General features: G+C 45.4%; 1 protein-coding gene across 5 annotated transcripts in view; it reads right to left on the bottom strand.

Moving 5' to 3' along the window:
* The window catches only part of KLHL5 (kelch like family member 5), a 205,921-nt gene that overhangs the window by 29,186 nt on the left and 162,772 nt on the right, over positions 1–13,963 (bottom strand). For all 5 annotated transcript variants that reach the window (XM_019526388.1, XM_019526389.1, XM_019526387.1 and 2 more), the window contains 3 exons: positions 10,641–10,865; positions 10,137–10,299; positions 377–589 (listed from right to left, as the gene is read on the bottom strand). In XM_019526388.1, the coding sequence (XP_019381933.1) occupies positions 377–589; positions 10,137–10,299; positions 10,641–10,865 (601 nt within the window). The remainder of the gene's footprint in view (positions 1–376; positions 590–10,136; positions 10,300–10,640; positions 10,866–13,963) is intronic.

The following is a 13,963-nucleotide window of genomic DNA, read 5'->3' as shown; positions in this document are numbered from 1 at the left end:
CTTCTTAAAGATCCCCAGGGTAGGAGCCAGCACCACTTCCCTTGGAAGTTGGTTCCAGCTCCTAGCCGCCCTAACTGTGAAGTAGTCCTTGCGGATGTCTAATCTAAACCTACTCTCCAATAATTTGTGTCCATTGTTCCTTGTCCTTGAGATGAAGTACCTACAAAAGTTTATGCCTTTCTGAACCGTTTAGTCTGTAAGGTAGCACCGTGCCTTGCCTTCTGACAGAAATAATATATAAATAATATTGTATTGCACAGTATGCTTCTAAATTAGTTTTGCTGGTGATAAAAATAATAGTCATTGTAATAAGTTTACTTACTGAAGTTTATCTGTGTAAACTATTTTTGCTAGTACTATCTTTTCTGGATATTACCTTTCTACACAATCCGACAGCCTGGATGTCAAGTTTGAGGCTGGAGCATCATGTCCACCTATAGCATACAGAAACCCATTCCAGGTAGTTACGCCTACTCCTCCTCTTCTCTTTGACATTTGAGCACAGAGAGTCCACTTGTTAGTATGAGGATCAAAGCATTCCACAGATTTCAGACAAGAACTTCCATCTCTACCACCAACTGCATAAAGCCTAGAAAAAAAACAAATGAAACTATTAAGTACATATTATTGTAGTTTTTCCATTTATTTATAAATATATATTATACATCAGAATCAATGAGAATAAGATTTAAGTAGAAAGACCATGAGGGAAGAACAAAGCAACATATAATGATAATATAACAGAGCAAGACAGATAATGTCCTGGGGAAGGTAACTAAGTGTTGTCAAATAGAATTTTTGTAATATATCCAGGGGTCAAAAATCTCCCAGTGCTGATCCCTTGCAGTATGGAGAACGTGCAGTATATTGTGCTGCAGACATGTCTGCAGTGCCACATACCACACAGCTGTGCTCATCTGGACGTGGCCCACGGACTCAAGGGAACCCAGGCAAACCTATAATATCCAACCATGGAACCTGAACTGAGGTAATATCAAGTTTTATCAAATCTACCTTAAAACCTCTTGTCAACTAAACAGTGAGTTCTGTCCAAGACACAACAGACTTTCTATGAAAATTTAAAAACAGAGATCGCCTTCCTAGCAATACCCTCCTTGCTACCATGGAAGTTACCAGCTTACGTACCAACATCCAACACCAGGATGACATCCAAGCCTGCCTTACGTATCTACAGGAGCAAGATTACAATATAGTTGACCTTATACACTTCATCCTCACACACAACAACTTCAATAACCAACATATCCTCCAGGCCATGGATACAGCTATGGGCACTAAAATGACCCCACAATATGCCAACCTTTTTATGGGCCACCTGGAGGAATTCCTCAAGAACTGCACCGTCAAACCCACGTTAAGATATACAGGTGATATCTTCATCATTTGGACTGAAAACCTGGAATCTCTGATTGATCTCCATTACAAATTTAATAATTATCACCCCTCCATCAGACTCTCTCTAGAACACTCCAGCGCCAACATTTCCTTTTTAGACACGATAGTTAATACCCAGAATAGTGGAATATAAACCACCATATACAAGAAACCCATGAGCCAACATACATATTTACACAGAATCAGCAATCATCCTAAACACACCAAGACAGCTGTAATATACAGCCAAGCCCTCTGATCTCCTCAGTGCAAATTCAGTGGTAACACCCATGACATTACCTCACATGTCAAAAGGGCTTGTACTCAGCAAGGACACTGCTCCAAAGAGATGGATCAGACTTTTGAAAGAGCCACCCAGATACTGTGTAGAATTGCTGCAGTACAAAAAGAAAATCCCTACAGATCACACAACATTAGTTATGACATACCATCCCTTCTTGTAACCTATATGGAAAATCCTCAAACAAGTGTAACCCATACTAGAAGAAAACCCAATTCTTAAAGAGATCTTTCCAGAGCCCCCCATCGTAGTTTTTAAACAGGTACCAAGCCTCACCAACCTCATCACCCATGTCCCATAGCACACAAAATGGATCCAGACCACACTGGGACAAGAAATGTAAACCCTGTCAACATTTCTCCACCACCCCCACAACAATGACACTCCACAACAGAACAAACACCATTCCTGGATCTTGTACCTGCACCTCCAGAAATGTAATATCTCATCCAGTACCTCGAATACCCTGCCAGAAACTACATAGGAGAAACCAAACAACAACTGCATACCAGAATGAATGCACACTGAACATCTATCAAAGACAAAAATACTCAATTACCAACCCCCTGAACTGTGAGTACACACTTCTCACAACACAACCACTCTCTCTCCAATCTCTCGGTTCTAATCCACAAACAGAATTTACAAAACACCTTTTGTAGATGAGCCTACAAACTCCACTTCATAAATCTAAGGGATACAAAAAATCATGGACTAAATATAGACATTGGATTTATGGCACATTATAACCTGCCTACCATCCAGTAACCCCAGGTAACCTCTCTACATTTTACCAGCTATATTTTATCACCTGCTAACATTTCCCTCTTTTGTTTCCCCCTACCTGTCTGTCTCACACCCATTAATTCCTATCCCCTCTGATCTTCCCTGCAATGCATTTGCATTTTCACAGACCTGCATTTTGCATATTGCCTTAAGCAATCCTACAGAGAAGACAAACACCAGAAGACTCTCCCTATGCCGAAGAAGGGCATCTGTGCCTGAAAGCCTGAAAATAATTTTTTTTCCAACTGTTCACTTGGTCTAATAAAAGGTATCACATTTACCCAAATAACTGTGTTTACTCTAGGGACCAGGCACCTTAAGTCAGGTTTTCTAATGCCTAAGTTCTTTACTGAAGCCAACCTACAGACACTTAAGAACCTAAGCCACCCTGACAGTAATTTAAAAAAAATGGGAGTTTTCTGAAAAACCTAAACAAACTACATTTTCTTCTTGCAATCAGCAGAAGATCAGTCAAAGCCAAAGCCTGCTGCAGCAGCAGTACATTTTAGGTTTTCTTGATATGGGTAATGCACCATCTAGGGATGTAAAAGGTTAAATGGTAATTACATTTATACTGTTTGACATTTACCATTTACCTCCCACTTTGGTGCTGCCCACCGTTGGGGGAGCGGCTCTGGCACGAGCTGCCCAGGAGGCAGCATGGATTCAGGCGGCGGCACTGTGCAGTTGCTGTGGCAGGGAGATAACTAGTTGTTACCTGGGGGAATGAACCTGGGTAAAGCTGCATGGCGGAGCCATCAAGGCTTAAATACGAGTGAGCGCATTGGCAGGGCTGCCATCAGGTGCCAGAGGGGCAGGCTGCATAGAGCCAGGCGGCCCCTCCCATGGCACCTGTCAGAAAAATTTTTAATATGAGTGCTGCCAATGCTGAGAGTTAGCTTGACTCCATAGTACAGTCAGAGCCTGCCCTTTGCTCGACCCCTAGGTCTGTCAATCAGCCATGACCTAGTTTCTAGTTCACACATGCTCAGATTGTGTACAGCCTCTGACTAAACGCATGCTCAGAAGAAAGCTGGCCTGACGTAATTAGACTAGAAATTTCTCTGCGGAAAGCAATTTGATTGGATGGCAAAATTCTTATAAAAGGCTTATGAGCCCCACTGAGAGTGTGGTTGGGTGGAAAGTGTGGGTACTGAGAGAGTTGGTGGTGTGAGGCATTGTACATAGAGGCTTGGAGAGTGTGAGGGGAAGGGAGCAGTTTGACTCCTACACAGCAACTGCTATTTAGTAGGGACTGTGACAGAGAGAGAGAGAGACTTCCCAGTTCCTCTCCGGGAGTTTCGCTCTCCGATTTCGATTTCTCTCTTTGGTCTCTGGCGTTCACCTTGACTGCGATTTGGATTCTCTTCACCGACACCTGAAGCCACAGCTTCTCTACGATCAACCTGGTCTGAAAGCAGCATCGCGTCTCACCAATTGGGACTGGCGTCATGACGATAATCAGCGGTTCCACAAGTTACAGTGTGTTTGTGTTCTATATCATGAGCTGTTGACCAGCCCTAAGACTAACTAACAGGCAGCCGCCCCTATCCCTAGCGGGGTAGAAAGCAAGGGCTTGTTAGTGAACCTTGTGGGCCAACAGACCCCTTTGTTGTTTATGTTTATTTACTGCAACTGAAGAAGCATCATCACCTACACCTCACCAGCGTAAGTTAATAAACCACCTCGTTGTTTTATAACCCACCGATTCTCGTGTCTCAGATCTCCTCACCAGAAAACCCGCCTGTTTTGTGTTCAATCTGCCACCCCGGCCAACCGTGACACTGGGGCTTGGGTTCATCCCCCCAGGACAGCACACACAGGGCCTCCCACCTGCCAGGAGAGCCATTCTGCCACACCCAGGCACTGCCTTCAACCTGCAGGTGCCTGAAGCTCCGGATGACACCTCCCCTCATGCCTGCCTGCTCCCCAGGCTCTGGCAGCTGCTACTTGGCAAGGACCCGCAGTGGATCTCCTAGCCTGCAGGCATGTGGAGAATGAATGTACCATGCAGGTTTGTACCCAAGGCCTCCACCTGTGGTTTGAGTGCTCTCTGCTAGGAGCCATGGCACTGGGGCAAGCCCTCAGTCAAGCAGGAGGAGTGCAGCACCAGCCCAACTACTGGCTGCATCCAGGTGGGGAAGGAAGCAGCACTGAACTTGCGACAATCCTGCATACCACCTGCAGCTCCTGCTCTCTGCATTGCCCTGCCCCTCTGCCACGGGACTGTTTAAAGGATATAATTAAAGGAAGTTAAACGGTAAATTTTAAACAAACTATAGTTTAAAAGGCTATGTTACTTACTATGGAGAAGCTTCCTGTTTCCATTTTTACTGCAGCTCCCGCACCATAACTGACCATACAATTGCGTAGACCTGGCCATACAATTGCATAAACTTTCCCCCAGCAGTGTCATATACCCTAAGTACTACATACTTCACTATTATTATAGGAGAAATAAAATTAAAGAACATGAAAGTTTCCAGCCTACTCTAAGATGGGAATAAATCTTGGTGGAGCTGCACTAGAGAAGGAAAAGAAAAGGGGGCTTCCAGTTTTTAAATGCCATACACTGGAGGTTATAACTAGGAATAATAGGATGAAATTATGTGAGCAGGTGCATACTTCATTTCCTGTAGTTTATTTCTTTTAACATCTTGGTGCATTAGCAGTAGTTAAGATGTCAGGCAAGGAACAGGTATAAGCTGATATTGGTGAAAAGCAGGAATGGTTCCTTTTTTTTAAATAAATAAACCCAGCAAGGGCAATCTTCTAACAAATTAAAACATCCAGAATGATCTCCAGGAAACTATATACCATAAAGTGTATAGTATTTCAACGGACATATTTTCCTAACTCCACCCAAGGTAGCTATTCTCCCAAGTACAGTAAGCATGCTGAAGAATGATGGTATTTTGCCTGGGATTTTGATATTCCACTTAAACACACTGTACAAGGAAATGCAAACAACAGGCCCCTAAAAGCTTTCTTTAATCTGCTGGGAAAAATGGTTTCAACCTTAGCTCTGTAGATAATCTCTTCACATCCACTAGGTGGTGCAGTTTGTTATTGTTAGTATACATGAATGTTGGCACAGTGTAATAATAATAATAAAAGGATGTACTTGCCCAACGTACAATTAAGGCACCACTTAAAAAATGGAAGGAAAAAAATCTAGTGTTAGGAGCACTGTATGTTTAACAATGTTGAAGGAAAACTCCGAAACAATAAAGATGATCAGATATGGGCAACTCCAATGGTGTCTTTAAGCCATCTACAAACAGCAAACAGAATTGCAGATACACTATATGCCAAATGTCCTTATTCTGAAGCATAACATTCCAGGAAGTATTCTAAAAGAGGATAGTAATACATTAGAAAAAGCCATTAGGTTTAACCCACAATGTCACCCTTAACATTGAAGCACAATTTGAGATGTATACTTACGTGCCATTGCCTCAAATGACCCGTCTTTATACAAAAAAAAATCACTCAGCAGCTGAAGTATAGCAGCATTTAAAACAATAAACAACATCAACTAATGACGAGTAAATATTGCCAGTAAACATGACTGCTTTTTGCGATACAATTATAAACTTACAAAACTCATGAACAAAGTAACTGATATACTTCGGCGGTATTAGTAAATCATTTGATAATACCCAATGCAATTATTTATCTAGAATTAATTTAAACTGGTATAGATCTGAGTAGTTACGGATATCCAAAAATAGGTACTTAGTCCCTGGTTCAGTAGAACTAACCAGGAACTGCAGCACTCTCACGCCTGAGGTTAAGCTTGTACTCAAGTACATGGGTGAATCATTGGTGTACTTCTTCTACAGCACGGGTGGTCAACCTCCAGCCCATGGACCAAATCTGGCCTGCGGAGCCATCTCATTTGGCTTGTAGGGCTCCCCATAGGTTAAGAAATTTGTTGGTGGGGGAGCAGTGGCCATTAATAAGACCACCCTCCCCACTGTCAAAACCTCAAGCCCCACATGGCAGGCCAGGCTAGGTTGAGCCACGCCCCCTTCCCTCCCACTGGGGCTGGGCCACACCCCATTCCCTCTCTGTGGGGCCAGATTGGGTCCTGGCCATGCCCCCTACCCTCCCTTTGGGGCTGATCTACATCCACTTCCCCCCACAGAGCTGGATTGGGGCCTGGCCAGGCCCTGCCCCCTTTCTTCCTGTGGGGCTGGGTTGGGAACTGGCCATAACTCCTTCCTCCTTGCAGGCCCAGGCCATGTCCTCTTCTCCCTCCACAGGGCCCCCTGCGGTGCTGCATTGAGGCCAGCCTGTCCCTCCCCTTGCCCCCCTCTACGCAGCCAGGTGGTGCCCACTGTGCCCGTCCAGGTGCTAGATCAGGAACACCAGCTGGATCTGGCCCACAGACAGACTGGGCAAAAAGGTTGAACACCACTGTTCTACAGGATACAGAAAAGACTGGTATTAGGTTTAAACTTATTTTCAGTGTGATATTGCACAGGAAAAAAACAGGATTGGAATTTTGGATTTATTCAGTGACTTATTCAACCTCATCTAGGACTTGGAGCAGGGAGGTAACCATCTCTGCACACAGGTTTGCAGCAAATGCACCTGAAATATTATACTCTATTATTATGATAGGGTGGGCAATTATTTAGGCTGGAGGCCCACATAATGAGTTTTGGTGAGCTCTTGAGGGCTGGGGGGGAAGGGGCGGAGAAGCCAGTTGATCCTATCTGGCCTGCTGCCCACTGCCAAAAGCCTGAGGAGGGAGGTCTGTGCACATGCTGCTATGCTCTGCTGCACCTAGGGTCAGGCTGGGCTGCACAACACGTAGACTCCTCTGACCCCTCATCCATCTGCCCCCTCTCCTTGCCTGGCTTTCTGTTGGTGCTGCGCAGTTCTGCCACCATGGCCACCAGCCTCGGGGCCTGCATGGGATGGAGCACAATGCCAAGTTCTGTGCACCGTGATGAGCTGCTGCCATCACAACACACTAGGAAAGTCAGGGCAGCTGCCCTGGGCTGAGGCCCACCCCTCACAGCTGGCACAGACTCACCTCCTAGTGATGGTGTGGTAACAGTGGGTCATCACGTCAGGCAGGTGGGCAGGACAATTACTCAGCACTCTGCATCATGCCCCATCCCATGAGGGATGGTGCCAAGACTGCAGAGCTGCAGTGCCAACAGGAAGCCGGGTGGGGCTGAGGGGATGGAGGAGTCTGTACGCTGTGTGGCCAGCCCAGTCCTGGCAGAGCAGAATGGCACAGGGTATAGCCCTCCCTTCTCAGGCTCCTGGAAGCAACCAGCTGGTCAGATAGGATCAAGTGGTAGGCCAGATATGACCTGTGGGCCATTGTGTTATAGGCACCTCCTTAACAGAGAAACACAAATTGGAGAGTTTGAAGACTAACAAAAGTAAAAAGCAGCAGGAGGGATTGCTCTTTTGGGGGAAGGCTTAAAAAGAGGTTTAATTTGTAGCTGTGTTAAGAGCAGCCCTGTAATGCAGATAGGTATACCCATCTTGCATCAGTATAAGAACAATGCCACAAATATCCTTACTAGAGGCATAAGCAGATCCAAGAATTTAAAAAGGGACTTGCAGCAGATGCCGCCAGTGCTGTGAGGGTGGCTGCCCAGGGGCAGAAAGACTGTGCTACGGAAACAGCAGCAGAGTCTTTTGGGAGTCCCTGAAGTAGATGAGACTACCCTCTACCTCCCACCCACCCAGCATTCAGCTGCCTCTCCCTTCCACTCCAGCAGGGTTTTTCCAGGTCCAAACCTTCCTAATTATACCTCTTGGCACAGGAAGAAGGGGATTAAGCTGCCACTGCTGCTCTTCCCAGTTAACTCAAATGTGGAAGGACTCCCAAAGTTGTTCCTGCCCTACTCCACCTGGGGCTTTAGGCCGCAGTTGTGTGGAGTGTCAGGGTCAGACAGGGAGAATGGCAGTAGTGGGTAGGTCTCCCCTTCAGCAACTGCTTCAGTGGGGGATGGGGAGAAAGCAGGAACAGGAAGGGGGACCCTACCTATTGCTGCTCCTGCTGCTGTCCCTTACCCCACAAATGACTCATAAGGGGGGGCCACGGGGGGGCACATGCCCCACCCTGAGACTGGTGGCTTCTGTAAGCGGTTGCTGCTTGCCACCCACTCCCCCCTTGCCATCAACACCACCGCCAGCATCTGTGGGCGGTCCCCACTTGTCACTTGCTACACCACCCCCCACCTGCTCACTGTCGATGCTGCTGCCTAAAATGGTGCCCCCCCCAGTCTCAGGAGGCACCAGTCGTTCATGCCTCCCCCCATGCAGCCACTCTTCACAGCCCCCAGCTGGCGGAGGGCAGGAACAGGTCTGGGGCTTCCCCTATGCTTGCATCAGCTGGGGGCAGCAGTGGCAGCAGGTGGTCTCCCCTTCCTGCACCTGGTCCTTGCTGATGCCTGGGAGCTCCAACCATGCTTTGCCCTGCCCTCACATCCCTATGGTTTGACCTCATTTCCTGCCTGGACTACACAGAGGATATAGCTATGGGGAAATGGAGCCATTGGTATGTGAGCTACATAGTGGAAGTGCAGTGTGACTCCCCTACTGCCCCTCCCCTGGATCTGCCTCACAAGCCATGATTTAGAAGCATGATGATAAAAAAAATACAGCTATTGAAGAATTTGAAAGATATCAAGAGAAGAGACAAGGATTTCCCTCAGACTTGAGGAAGGGTAATTTATGCTCAAAAGCATAACATGTCTCCCAGCTATACTGTTGGTCAATAAAAGGAATCACCAAAACATCCATGCCTCGCGTATATTTCCTGGACAATTGCAGCTGCATCACTCCAGCCCTACTATCAAGGGAAGAGACTGTTTTAAATGCCATACACAGGAGGTTATAACAAGGAATAACAGGATGAAATTGAGGTAGAAAAAATAATCAAGAATAGCCTCCTGACAGTGATAATTACTAGATGAGTAGATTCAGAACTATACTGGATCAAGTTTCATGAATTGTGTAGTACAGGGAAATTATAATACTGCTCTCTGCTTTCTCATATGAAAATTTTATATTTAACTTCTCACTTCTTTCATTCTGACAATATTTTCCTGCTTTCTGTCTTTTATGTTCACTGAACACTGCTGGTGTTAGCAAGATTGATTGAAGGCATTTTTTTTTTAACTAGCTGACCTTATGACTAGATAGATGGGAGATTTTTGTGTAAGTGGCCTGAAAAATCTTATTATAAATTTGAAAAAAAACCCAAAGGAAAAAAAACTGCAGTCACTCTATTTAAGTAAGGCAAGAGAGCAAGGGTAGTTGATGTCATCCATTCTATTACTAAAAAGTTAATTGCCTTTAATAAAAAAACCTTCCCCCTGGGAACAAACTAGAATTTCAATAGACTCCTTTAGTAACCGTTTCTGGAACTGCATTAATAGGGAGACTAAACTTGCCTTTAGAAGTGGCCACTCCCCAGCAGAACTGAAGCACATTAGACTGATGTAAGAAAGCTTTATTAATCAAGAGAGCACCTATTCTATAAGCAAAGAACTTCCATGCCCAATACTGTCAATTGACATCTTTCATGAACAAAAAAATTAACTTAAAATATTTTTCTATGTTAAAAATATAAAGAAAATTGGACCAAATTACATGTCAAGAAATTGCCTTTTCTTACTTTCCATTTAACACTGCTACACCAACCGTGCTTCTTGGAGTTGACATACTGGCCACAAAGTTCCACTGGCGAGCCTGTGGATCCCATCTTTCTACTGTGTTCAGGTAACTCCAGCCATCATGTCCTCCAACAGCATACATAGGACCTTCTAGTACAGCTACACCTAAAACCAGATAGAAGAACCAATTGCCTGCTGCAAAAATAAAGATCACCCTTTTTCATTGTTCCTTCCAAGTATCCATCAGGAAGATGAAACTTTAAAATAAATAAGTCAAATAAATATTCTCCCCCCCATCCTGTTTTGGCTGCTGATATTAAATCTATCCTATAGGAAATGATAAAAAGAATCTGTTACTTTCATTCAGTCAATCTTAGAGCTCAGGCCACGGCTTGTGTCACAAAAATGCTAAATGAGGTTTAAGGGAAGAATATATTGAACTGAATATAGGTAGGTTAGCTGGCACTTCATAAAAATATGTCACTAATGTATAAAATCTTACATACCAAGGCCATGACGGTGTGTGGACATAGGCGGCATTACACTCCAAGTTTTTGTTTTAGGGTTGTAGCACTCCACAGTGTTCAATGTCTTTAGTCCATCTCTACCACCAACAACATACAGCTTATCATCTAACACCGCAACTCCAAACTGTAACCTTCTCCCATTCATATTTGCTACATGGGTCCACATATTGGTACGAAGTTCATACTTTTCAATGCTTGTAGCACCTTAGGAACAATATATCAGAATTATATTCAAGCAGAACTGCCATTTATAACAAGTGTTTTATTCAAATCAAGCTTCCTCTTTCAAAACATCTCAGCACTGCCCTCACCTCCTCCTGCCACCAGCTGCTCGAACTGGAGGCGCTCTCTACCATGCTACCTAGCTGCCACATGCATGTGTGTGCACCTACATGATGCCCCCTGCCCTGATCACACTCCTCCTGCTGCCTCAGCCCCAAGCAGGCTGGAACTCTGCCATCCTGCAAGGGGAAACCTGCAGTTTGCCACGTTTTTCTTCTTTAAAAGGAGAAAACCCATGTTTTTCTCCAGCAAACGAAAACCCGGATACCTGCTGATCAGTGCTGGCAGGGCTCAGGATAGGTTTTGGTAGTGGACTGAGATCTGACTAAGTTAAGTTTGGGTTACGGCATCACAGAATCATAGAAAATTAGGGTTGGAAGTGACCTAAGGAGGTCATCTAGTCCAACCCCCTGCTCAAAACAGAACCATCCCAACTAGATCAAGCCCAGCCAAGGCTTTGTCTACCCACGTCTTAAATACCTCCAAGGATGGAGGTTCCACAACCCCTCTGGGTAACCTGTTCCAGTGTTTTACTACCTCCTAGTGAGAAAACGCTTCCTAATATCTAACTTCAACTTTCCTCGCTGCAACTTGAGACCATTGCTCCTTGTTCTATCATCCGCCACCACTGAAACCAGTCTAGCTTCATCCTCTTTGTAACCACCCATCAGGTAGCTGAAGGTTGCTATTAAATCCCCTCTCAGTCTTCTCTTCTGCTGACTAAATAAACCCAATTCCCTTAGCCTCTCCTCAGAAGTCATTTTCCTCAGCCCCTTAACTATTTTCATTGCCCTCCATCGGACTCTCTCCAGTTTGTCCATGTCCTTTCTGTAATGGGGGGCACAACTGGACACAGTACGCCAGATGTGGCCTCACCAGTGCTGAATAATATAGAGGGGAATAATCACTTCCCATGATCTGCTGGCAACACTTCTACTAATGCAGCCCAGTATGTCGTTAGCTTTCTTGGCAACAAGGGCACACTGTGGGCTTGTATTCAGCTTATTGTCTACTGTAACCCCCAAATCCATTTCTGCAGAGCTACTGCCCAGCCAGTCAGCCCCCAGCCTGTACCAGTGCATGAAATTACTCTGTTTTAAGTGCAGGACTTTGCACTTGTCCTTATTGAACCTCATGAAATTTCTTTGGGTCCAGTCCTTCAATTTCTCTAAGCCTCTCTGAATCTTAGTTCTACCCTCCAGCGTATCTACCACACCCCGCAGCTTGGTTTCATCCACACATCTGCTGAAAGTGCAGTCCCATCCCATCTTCTGGGTCATTGATGAAGATATTGAACAAAACTACCCACAGGACTGACCCCTGGGGCACTCCACTTGATACCAGCTGCCAACCAGACATTGAGCCATTGATTACTACTCTCTGAGCCTAATGATCCAGTCAGTTTCCTATCCACCTTATAATCCATTCAGCCAACCCATACTTCATTAGATTGTGAGACTGTTGTTGGAGAATGTGTCAAAAGCCTTGCTAAAGTCCAGGTATATCATGTCCACTCCTGTCCCTGCATCCTCAGTGCCAGTCATCTCATCCTGGAAGACAATCAGGTTGGTCAGGCATGACTTGTCCTTGGTGAATCCATGCTGACTGTTCCTAACCACCTTCTTCTCCTCCAAGTGCTTAGAAATAGATTCCTTCAGTATCTGCTCCATGATTTTTCCAGGGACTGAGGTATGAGGGTGAGCAGTCTGTAGTTCCCTGGATCCTCCTTCTATCCTTTCTTAAAGATGGGCACTATATTTTCCCCTTTCCAATCCCCCTGACTTCTTTCAACAGCCATGAATTTTCAAAGATAATGGCTAGCAGTTTTTCAGTCATAGTGGCCAACTCTCTCAGCACCCTCAGGTGTGCTGCGCTCGGCCCCGTGGACTTGTACATGTCCAGCTTTCTAAATAGTCCCTAATCTGTTCTTTTGCCACTGTCGGCTGCTCAGCTCCACCCCAAACTGTGCTGCCAAGTGACGTGTCTGGGAGCTGACCTTGCCTGTGAAGACTGAAGTGAAAAAAGCATTCATTATCTGGATAGATTTCTCTTTTCCACATCATCTGCCACTAGGTTGCCTCCCTACTTATTAAGGGACCCACATCTTCCCTCATCTTCCTTTTGTTGCTGACATACTTATAGAAACCCTTCATGTCCCTTTCTAGTGGCAACTCCAGTTGTGCTTTGGCCTTCCTGATTTCATCCCTGCATGCCTGAGCAATACTCTTATACTACTCCCTAGTTGTTCATCCAAGTATCCATTTCTTGTAATCTTCCTTTTTGTGCTTACCTCACTGAAGAGTTCCCTGTTAAGCCAAGCTGGTCTGCCAATACTTGCTAGTCTTTCTGTACATTGGGATGGTTCTTTTCTGCACCCCAAGTAAAGTTTCTTTAAAATAAAGCCAGCTCTTTTTGACTCCTCTCCCCCTCAGACTGGCCTCCCAGGGGATCCTGCCCATCAGCTCCCAGGGCAAGTCAAAGTCTGCTTTTCTGAAGTCCATGGTCCTTACCTTGCTGCTCTTCTGCCTTCCTTTCCTCAGGATCCTGTACTCAGTCATCTCATGGTCACTGCTACCCAAGTTGCCATCCAGTACTATATTCCCCACCAATTCTTCCCTGTTTGTGAGCAGCAGGTCAAAAGCATGGCCCCTAGTTGGCCTCTCTAACACTGGTACCAGGAAGTTGTCCCCAACATTCTCCAAAAACTTCCTGGATTGCCTGGGCACTGCTGTATTGGCCTCCCATCAGATATCAGGATGATTGGAGTCCCTCATGAGAATCAGGGCCTGTGATCTGGAAACTTCTACTAGCTGTCTGAAGAAAGCCTCATCTACTTCACCCTCCTGGTGTAGTGCACTATAGCAGACCCGCACCACAGCATCACCCTTATTGCTCTAACCTGAAATCAGAGGCTTCCAACAGGTCTGTCTCCAGTTGCATACAGGAGCTCTAAGCAATCATACAGCTCTTTTACATAAAGAGAAACTCCTACTCCTCCTCTCTCATCCTGTCCTTCCTGA

This window comes from Gavialis gangeticus, unplaced genomic scaffold (genome assembly GCF_001723915.1).
Source record: "Gavialis gangeticus isolate Ggan-Ray unplaced genomic scaffold, GavGan_comp1, whole genome shotgun sequence".
Lineage (NCBI taxonomy): Eukaryota > Metazoa > Chordata > Crocodylia > Gavialidae > Gavialis > Gavialis gangeticus.
Note: the sequence above shows the minus strand (reverse complement) of the source record. Positions and strands in the feature narration are given on the sequence as shown.